A 10016-nucleotide genomic window follows, 5' to 3' on the forward strand; every position below is an offset into this window, starting at 1 on the left:
AGGGGGTCATTGCGATGTGGGTTAGGTGTGTTCCAATACTTGGGGAGCAAGAGGTAGTGCCTTTTTTCCCTTAAAATCATCCCTTGAGAGCAAGCCAGCTCGGTACTTCCCTTGCAGCTAAGGGAGTATCAAGAATTACTACCCAGGATACCTTGATACCAGCAAGCGGCAGTATTTCCATGTTTCTCAAACAGTTTTACATTATGTAAAATTATTTAACCATAGACTGGATTTAACTTTTCAATCTGAATGTGGAGGTCGTCCTATTTTCGACACAAGGGTCACATTTTCAAACGTGAATGAAAATAGTAGGCGGCTACCTGTAGTGTAGACACGTCGATGCTGCGCGCCACGTAGGAGCCCATGTAGGACCTCCCCTACGTCGCGCGCAGCTTCACACACATCACACGCATCACACACAGCATAGTGTACCACGCTGGACGGGACTAATCGGCGCTACGTTGAAAAGTTACAGGTGCGCTGACTCTCGAGTTTAACTTCAATATTGTCGCGTGCATTTGCATTTATCCGGAGTTTATAATCAGGAGGAAGATTTCCTCTTTCCTTTCAGGTAGATCAAACAGCAGTCTACAGTCCAGAGTGGACTGTAGACAGTAGAGTGTAGTGAGCTGAGCAACCAGTTAATCTACATTAATGTTAATAGTGAGCTTTGCTACCGGATACTCCAGGTTAATTCATAATGCTGTCAAGTGCTAGTGCAGGGCCGCGTGCGGGTGCCACGTGCAGCTAGGCTAGCAGCTAGGCTAGTGCAGGGCCGCGTGCTGGTGCCACGTGTGGCAGCATGTGCGGCCATTCTCAGTGTGCTCATAGAAGGCAGATCACAAGGTTTTCTTTGTTACTGCCAGCAAGTGCAAAAAACAGCAAACTAATGTTATGTATGTTCGGTGATTAGATCGTTAGGGAAAGCCCGGCCTGTCTAGGCACAGGGAGGTACTTAAAACCAGGAAATTCATTCTAACTCAAGGTAGTATGGTCCGCCATTACGCACTGAATGTCGATGCTGCACTACGTGTTCATTAGATTTGCATTGGGGCACTGCCCACTGAACCAGAATTACGTCACTTTCAAATGCTTGATCGTCACCTGATTGAGAGACTTCAGATGGTTCCAGAAAATTGATAGTGGGGGGGGGGGGGGGGGGGGGGGCAGGCGGAGTTGTTATTATTATATTATATTATTTATTATTTTTGTGAAATTTATATTCATAAACGAGTAATGTATGGTCTTTCAACATTTCACAACTGGTGAAAGAACATTTAAGGGTAAAGGTATCTTAAAGTGACTGTGAAATAGGATAAAGGCAGTTGTACTTGTTTGTTCTGAATGATTTATAAAGTCACTATATATTAATCGGACAAAACAATGATCCTTGATCAGAAGTGATTCATTCACTGCAATGCAAATATCCCAATAGGCAGTACAGGGCACTCGATACATTAATCAATGTTCTGTATAGTTAAAACGTTTGTTGTCTTATTTTACCTCCCCAAAACTCCAATGCAGGATGCCACGAACGGAAGACGTCATGCGTCTCTGCTGTCATTTCTTGGCTCGGCAGAACATTAATAATACACTTCAGCAGTCTATCAAAGGAGTTGTGATGGCTGGAGTGGGTGCCTTACTCGGAGGGCTGCTTGGCGGGCAACGGGGAATTCCCGTCGGTGAGTCGTCTCATAAAACCACAACACATTAACACCATTCAATGAGACGGCATTGCTCTGATGCCTACCTGAAATGACTCTCTGATATGACCTCTAGGATTAAGGATGCATTGTGTGTTAACATGTATGTACTATCATCATGTACTGAACCTTTTTAAATGCTGCTTTCCTACATTATATAATGTGATATTTTAATCTCAAGCAGAATAAATGAAAACAATTCCTGGCCGCAGGTGCTGCTGTGGGGGGCCTGCTGGGATGGGCGACCATGGGGGAGTTCCGGCCCCTGCCTCAGGTCCTGATGGAACTGCCTCCCGGTCAGCAGATGAGGCTCTGTGCCTCCGTCGTTCTGAGCAGCCTGGACTGGACTGATGTGGAGCAGGTCATCGCTTCGGTGAGGGGCAACACCACCGCACCGGCGCTCCGCACACGCAGAACACGCACTGCGCGTAGGGCACCAAGTGTCTGGGGGGGGCACCAAAAAAATCTGTCTCGTAAAAAATCATCACAATAATAATCTTAATAACGCGATATATTTAAAATGAACATGTGTAAAACGTGTTAGGTTCAGGAGAACTCTTTGACGTCGTGAAATGTTTCCCCCATAATTCCCAACGACATGAACGCGCCATTGGTTGGGGGCCGTAGATGTAGATGTGGGAATTCCTTACATTTTTAGTCAAATTTAAATATTTCTTTGCCGCTGTTCACATTAAGCCTTTTAGGATATCCCATATCAACGCATTTTGTAGAGAAACATTAATGCGCAAAGTCATAAACAAGCCGCTCTGAACCGAAAGAGGCCGCTCGTATTAGTAAGCTGAGCCCAATGAGAAGAGCCGTGTGACCCCAGGGGGCGCTGTCGCACATTTCCGACAAGTCGAAATGTGCTTAATAAATGGATTTGATTTGATTGGCATTTTACAGACCCATTTTACAGGGGGGGCAGGCGGAGTTATTATTATTATATTATATATTATTTATTATTTTTGTGAAATGAATATTCATAAACGAGTAATGTATGGTCTTTCAACATTTTCAAGTCCTCATCCTCATCGTCGTCCGCTTATCCGGGGTCGGGTCGCGGGGGCAGCAGCTCAAGCAGGGGGCCCCAGACTTCCCTTTCCCGGGCCACATTGACCAGCTCTGACGGGGGGATCCCAAGGCGTTCCCAGGCCAGTGTTGAGATATAATCTCTCCACCTGGGTCTTCCCCGGGGTCTCCTCCCCACTGGTCGTGCCTGGAACACCTCCCAAGGGAGGCGTCCAGTGGGCATCCTTACCAGATGCCCGAACCACCTCAACTGACTCCTTTCTAAGCAAAGGAGCAGCGGCTCTAATCCAAGTTCCTCCCGGATGACTGAACTTCCCACCCTATCCCTAAGGGAGAAGCCAGCCACCCTCCTGAGAAAACTCATCTCGGCCGCTTGTATCCGCGATCTCGTCCTTTCGGTCATCACCCACCCCTCATGACCATAGGTGAGGGTAGGAACGAAGATCGACCGGTAGATCGAGAGCTTTGCCTTGCGGCTCAGCTCTCTTTTCGTCACAACAGTGTGGTAAAGCGAACGCAATACCGCCCCCGCTGCTCCGATTCTCCGGCCAATCTCACGCTCCATCGTACCCTCACTCGCGAACAAGCGAGTGAGGGTACCCCTCCCCACCACGACTACGCCTCGATATCCTGTCCATGAATATCACAAACAGGATTGGTGACAAGGCGCAGCCCTGGCGGAGGCCAACACCCACCGGGAACGGAACTGACTGGCTGCCAAGAACGCGGACACAGCTCTCGCTTTGGGAGTACAGAGATTGGATGGCCCTGAGGAGTGAACCCCTTACCCCGTACTCCCGCAGCACCTCCCACAGTTTCTCCCGGGGGACCCGGTCATATGCCTTCTCCAAATCCACAAAACACATGTAGACCGGATGGGCATACTCCCAGGCCCCCTCCAGGATCCTTGCGAGAGTGAAGAGCTGATCCGTAGTTCCACGTCCAGGGCGGAAACCGCATTGTTCCTCTTCAATCTGAGGTTCGACAATCGGCCGAACCCTCCTTTCCAGCACCTTAGAGTAGACTTTCCCAGGGAGGCTGAGAAGTGTGATACCCCGGTAATTGGCACACACTCTCCGGTCCCCCTTTTTGAACAGGGGAACCACCACCCCGGTTTGCCACTCCTTTGGCACTGTACCCGACTCCCACGCAATGTTGAATAGGCGTGTCAGCCAAGACAGCCCCTCAACACCCAGAGCTTTTAGCATTTCTGGCTGGATATCATCAATCCCTGGGGCTTTGCCACTGCGGAGATGTTTAACTACCTCAGTGACTTCCACCAGGGAAATTGACGATGAACCACCATCAACCTCGAGCTCTGCCTCCATCATAGAGGACGTGTTAGTCGGATTCAGGAGTTCCTCAAAGTGTTCCTTCCAACGTTCGACTACCTCCTCAGTCGAGGTCAACAGAGTCCCACCCTTACTGTACACAGCTTGGATGTTTCCCCGTTTCCCCCTTCTGAGGTGTCGGATGGTCTTCCAGAAACACTTTGGTGCTGACCGAAAGTCCTTCTCCATGTCCTCTCCGAACTTCTCCCACACCCGCTGCTTAGCCTCCGACACGGCAGCGGCTGCAGCCCTTCGAGCCCGCCGGTACCCTGCAACTGCGTCCGGAGTCCTCCGGGATAACATACCCCGGAAGGCCTCCTTCTTCAGTCGGACGGCTTCCCTGACCACCGGTGTCCACCACGGTGTCCGAGGGTTACTGCCCCTTGAGGAACCTAAGACCCTGAGGCCACAGCTCACCACCGCAGCTTCAGCAATGGAGGCTTTGAACACCGCCCACTCTGGCTCAATGCCCCCAACCTCCACAGGGATGCTAGAAAAGCTCCGCCGGAGGTGTGAGTTGAAGATCTCTAGGACGGGAGCCTCCTCCAGACGTTCCCAATTCACCTGCACTACCCGTTTGGGCTTACCAGGTCTGTCCAGACTCTTCCCCCATTCCCTGATCCAACTCACCACCAGATGGTGGTCGGTTGACAGTTCCGCCCCTCTCTTCACCCGAGTGTCCAAAACATTTTCAAGTGAATAATATAAAAAATTCTGATTATTTTATTTTTTAAAGGTTGTTTCATGTGGTGCCCCCCCCCCCCCCCACTGGTTGTCAATGGTTGGGGCCCCTGGGGACGGGCCCAAGTGCCCTTATGGATAATCCGGCCCTGAGTACAGGTTGTGTTTTATTATTGAGTACATTTAGTGTTATTATCTGAACGGTCGTATTGTCACCTGAAAGAAGTCTTCTGCTATACTGGACAGCGTCATGTGATCATTATGTGTGTGTGTGTGTGTGTGTGTGTGTGTGTGTGTGTGTGTGTGTGTGTGTGTGTGTGTGTGTGTGTGTGTGTGTGTGTGTGTGTGTGTGTGTGTGTGTGTGTGTGTGTGTGTGTGTGTGTGTGTGTGTGCTGCTTCTCATCTTCCAGAAACGCCTGCTGTCTCCTAAGAAGAAGATGAATACGCAAAAAGTCCATTATGATTTTATCAAAAGAAATCTGATGAAGTTGTCTGAAATTCTGCATGATGCAAACTATGTTTGGAATCACTGTTTCCAGAACGGCCTCATAACCATGCCAGAATACAACAAAAAGGTACTACTCTTAATTCCTCCCTCCCCTCACTCTGTCTCCCTCTCTCTCCCCCTCCCCCCTTCTCTCCTTCATGTTTTCTGTCTGCCCTTCGCTCACTTCCTCCCTCAGTGTGGATATGTGTGCTATGAGTTTATATATATTGATACACTTTGTACCAGGCTGGTCATTTAAGGGTTTGTGTGTGTGTGTGTGTGTGTGTGTGTGTTAGCCAGATGAGACGGTGGCCATATTGCATCTGCTGCTGCAAAAAGGAGAGGCTTCCTGTCAGAAGTTTATCTCCCTGGTGCTGAAAAACCCAGCTGTTCAGGAAACCTTCCCCATGCTCAAAGCAGACCTGGACTGGGCCTCGTTGGACTCTGAGCCAGAAGAGCCACGCCAGGCCAGGGCCCAAGGTATCCACGCACTGTCTCATTTAACCCATCCCACTCTAAGCACCTTGTACCCTCCACTTGATGCAGACCGGAGAGGAGAGTCAGACCGGAGAGGAGAGACTCACCGGAGAGGCAAGTCAGACCCTATCCATCAAAGAAGCTTTACTGCTTTAGTATATATGAAAAAATCACTTGAAGAGGAGAGATTTATGTCTGACAAAAGGAATTTTGTATATAAAGTTATGAAATCGAAGTCTTTTAGTTGGGATATTTCTGGAAAATATACATTAGACAAACAAATCCAAAAATTCAATAAAATAGATGAGGCCATGATGAAGTTTCTTATTAAAAAAAGACATGGAATCAAAATAAAGTTCCAACCAATGGAATCCCCTGCTTCTACTCTCGAACGGTCATCACTTCAGGATATCTTTCTTGAGGGCATTGCCCCGTTAGTAATCAAGTGTGCGCTAGAACAGCTTGTTTTGTCAGCACAAATTGACGTTGACAAATTCAAAGCTAGTATCCATGATTTCCCTTACTCCTGCCCAGAGATAAGCGATACGATGTCATCATGGGATATTAACCTCCACCCGTCTCCTGGGCAAACACATATTCTGCTTACAGTATTACCACATGTATTGGTCACTATGAAGAACAATCCATTTGTTCAAATTATTCTTGACCTGGTAAAGATTAGGCCGATAATCCCACCAGTTATTATGTCTCAAACTGGTTCAAATGTGATATCGCAAATCAAGCAGTTTTTGGGAGATCTCAAATACCTTTTTCCAGACAAAATCACAAATCAAGATTATGATTTGATCCATGTTCCATCCCGAATCAATTTTTTTATTCCACACTTGGAATATATGTGCGAGATATAGAAATCATGTCACGGCCGTTTAGACAAACGGGCATTAGAAAAAATTAAATTAACCAAATCGAATTACTAAATGCAATCAGAATGCGAATGACCCACAACATTCTATTTCCTCAAGTGAGGGGCAGAACAGACAGGTTTTGAAGGTGAAAAACAGGGCAAATTTGAAAGCTAACTTGATGGACTTGGATGAAGTACATAAAATAAATTGTGTGCGCCCATCCAAGAGAGGGCTACAACGTAGAAAGAGTCAAGAAGAAATGAGGCAAGAGATGGAGGCTGAGCCAAAGAGGGTGAAACTCTAAATTGGCCCACATGTTTGTAATGCATTTGTGATCATGTGTGGAGATCAGACTTGACGTGGAGGGCCGTCAGGCCGTCGGACGGAGGGACTGTCGGGCCTGAAATGTTAGGTCTCTGTTCTGCAGAACATATTGATGCATTCTGTAAGCCAGGAGTTTTGTTTTTTTCTGGACCTTATTGTGTTTTATCCTCAATTGTATTTGATGTCTTTTCATGTGTAAGGCATTTGTTTGATACAATTGAATAAATAATTTGTGCCAATAAGATAAGCCTAGTGGCCATTACTCCCACCCACATTAACTTTGGGCCAATAGAAACTCTGATATGATTGTGAAACATGAAGTCACACTTCAGTCAGGGCACGCTTGCAACCATGGATAAATATTTGAGTCGGACCACTGACGCTGAGCCTAAATCAGCTACATTTAGGAAATATGACGACAGTTATACAGAGTTTGGTTTTATTGATAACGGCGACGGGAGACCAGAATGCGTGATGTGTCTCAAGGTGCTAGCAAACGAAGCCATGAAGCCAGCCGAGCTAAAGCCACATCTTGTTACAATGCACCCGAGATATAAGGACAAAACCAAATCATTTTTCAGTCGCAACAGCGAGGAATACACCCGCCAGAAAACACAAATGGTGAACCTGGCCACACCTTCAGAGAAAGCACTGAAGGCTTCTTATTGGGTGGCTCAGCGGATTGCTAAAAGTAAGCAGCCACACACGATTGGGACCCCCATGGGAGCAATTGCAAATAGAAACTAGAAAATGCATTTCCTGCCCAAAATGCGGTGAGTGCTGTAGTGCAAAGTGAGGTTGAAAATATGTTTTAGTGAGAGAGAGAGAGAGAGAGAGAGAGAGAGAGAGAGTGAGACATATATATTCCCCTGTAACGTGAGTTCAAATGTCTTTGATATTAGACATAAAATATAGAAATAAAACATTTCATAAATCTCTGCTTGATGTTTTTTCTTTCATTAACATTCTAGCAGGAAGCCTTTTGGCTGGATCTCAGGAGGTTAAAGCATTGTATAAAGGTGACTTGCATGCAATTATTCGGATCAAATTTGTTAAGTAAAACACTGCACCAATTGTACGAGTTACTGGAAGTTTCCCCAACAGAGACGCAGGGCAGGACCTCTGAACTCATCCACAGCTCTGAGCAGTTCAAGACAGAGAAGCTGAAGGACAGAGACAACGTTAGTCCTTCCTCTGCCCTTTAAAGGCTGTTATTCCTCTAACATTGACTTCATGTGTTTTAGCCAACCATAAACATGCGTAACGGTTATCTGGTGGGTTGTTCTGATTGGTAGGCTCATATAATTTGATGTGAACTATCAAGGTATGAAACGATCAGATAAGATAATGCATACTGTATCAGTAATATGTCATGCACCTGTTTCCTTTATTATATTGAATGATGTGGTCAGATATACGCCGTCATGGCCCCAGCCACCAGGACGCGTGTGGCTCTGATGATCACCAATGTGCACTTTGTCCATGAGGAAAAACGGGATGGTGCTGAGAAAGACGAGCAGGATATGAGCAACCTGCTGTTCTCACTCGGATACAACGTGGAGCGACACAGAGACCTCAGTGGACCGGTACGTTGGGCCTCACACACATGAGATATCATGTGATCTGTGGTCCTGCGATGAGTGTCTCGTTGACTGATTCATGTTCTGCACAGGAGATGGACGAGGTCGTCGAAAAGTTTTCTAAAGACCCCCGTCTGGCCACGACAGACTCTGTCTTTGTGGTCATCACGTCCCATGGGGTGAAGGGAGTCCTTTTAGGTGTCAAACACAGCGCTGCAGAGCCCGACCAGTTCCCCATTGACAATATCTACGAACACTTGGATTCAAATAATTGTCGAAATCTGGTAGACAAACCCAAAGTCATCATCATCCAAGCCTGCAGAGGAGGTGTGCTTGGGGTTCCTTCTTCGATTGGAACTTAACTTAGCCATAATCATAAACCTGTTTTACCATATTACGTTTTAAATGATTCCCGAAACCTCGAGTGACTTACTGGTCTACTACATTCACTGTATTCTCTTCCAGCTAAAGATGGGACTGTGATATTAATTGATGGGCCAGGGTCCGCCCCAGGGCAGGCCCCGGTAGTGCAGATGGATGCGGCCCTCCCACCTCACCTGGCGGACCCTGTGGATAAAGACATCGAGGAGGATGCTCTCCGCAGGGTGCACAAAGAAAAAGACTTGGTTTCGTTTTTGTCCTGCACAGCCGGTGAGTTGATTCATTTTTGTCTGTGCAGATAAAGTTTACTCTTCGTTATGGAAGCCTGGAATGCAACTTAAAAAAATAAATAGGCTGAGGATACAAAACAAAAACTTCTAATTATCTTTTCACTCTATTCTGCAGATACGGTGTCGTATAGAGATGCGAAGAAAGGTTCTTTTTTCATCCAATACATTGTGGAGATCTTCAACCGCCACGCACACGAGGACCACATCGACGAACTCTTCAGAAAGGCAAGTCACTCAGATCGTTCTCGTTAGGCTGGCGTGCGGAGTGAGTGTCCTTCTCTCATGCGGATATCTGGTTGTTTGATGGACAGCCTCACATTCCCGTCCATCCAGATAAAGCCGACCACGACCAACAGCCATGTAGTTGTTTCATCCTATAGTGGTTGCGTGTGCTCTCCATCCCACAGGTCCTGAAGCGTTTTGAAGATGAAGCTCCTTCACCCACAAAAAAACAGATGGCTGTCAAAGACCGATGCACCTTAACCAGACACTTTTACCTCTTCCCCGGTCATTAGAATCAGGCTCCACGATGACCGGTGGGAAATGGTTTGAACACTTTACATCACTGTCACGTAATGTGGTGTCGGGAAATCAAACCGAAACCTTGATTCCTAACAAACCCCCCCCCCCGTCAACAATTGCACCCGCAATAGCGCTCGTCCGCGATCCAACACCACCCCCCCCCCCCCTCAACAATTCGGCACCTGCCCCTCAAAACTCCTGAGTGTGCACGTCCCTGGGAAAAACGAACCGCGGTGTGGACCAAACCATTTTTTACAAAGGGGCCAAGGGGATTATTGAAATTATTAAAATTTGAATATTGTATGATTTGTGGCTTTGTTTTAATTCGGATTCATTCATATG

General features: G+C 47.0%; 2 protein-coding genes across 2 annotated transcripts; both read left to right on the forward strand.

Annotated features, from left to right (window-relative positions):
* Positions 1–1525: 1525 nt before the first annotated feature.
* On the forward strand, positions 1526–6132 carry LOC311362349 (protein C19orf12 homolog; the record flags this gene model as incomplete). Its single annotated transcript, XM_084482167.1, has 4 exons — positions 1526–1682; positions 1916–2083; positions 5622–5714; positions 6119–6132. The coding sequence occupies 4 exons, from the start codon at positions 1526–1528 to the stop codon at positions 6130–6132; spliced, it is 432 nt and encodes a 143-aa protein (XP_084338293.1).
* Positions 6133–7929: 1797 nt separating this feature from the next.
* On the forward strand, positions 7930–9667 carry LOC311362350 (caspase a-like; the record flags this gene model as incomplete). Its single annotated transcript, XM_084482168.1, has 6 exons — positions 7930–8082; positions 8314–8487; positions 8574–8808; positions 8947–9132; positions 9268–9377; positions 9560–9667. 6 exons carry the CDS (start codon positions 7930–7932, stop codon positions 9665–9667), a joined length of 966 nt encoding a protein of 321 aa, XP_084338294.1.
* Positions 9668–10016: the final 349 nt, after the last annotated feature.

Source organism: Micromesistius poutassou, assembly GCF_964030765.1.
Source record: "Micromesistius poutassou genome assembly, chromosome: 17".
Taxonomy (NCBI): domain Eukaryota; kingdom Metazoa; phylum Chordata; class Actinopteri; order Gadiformes; family Gadidae; genus Micromesistius; species Micromesistius poutassou.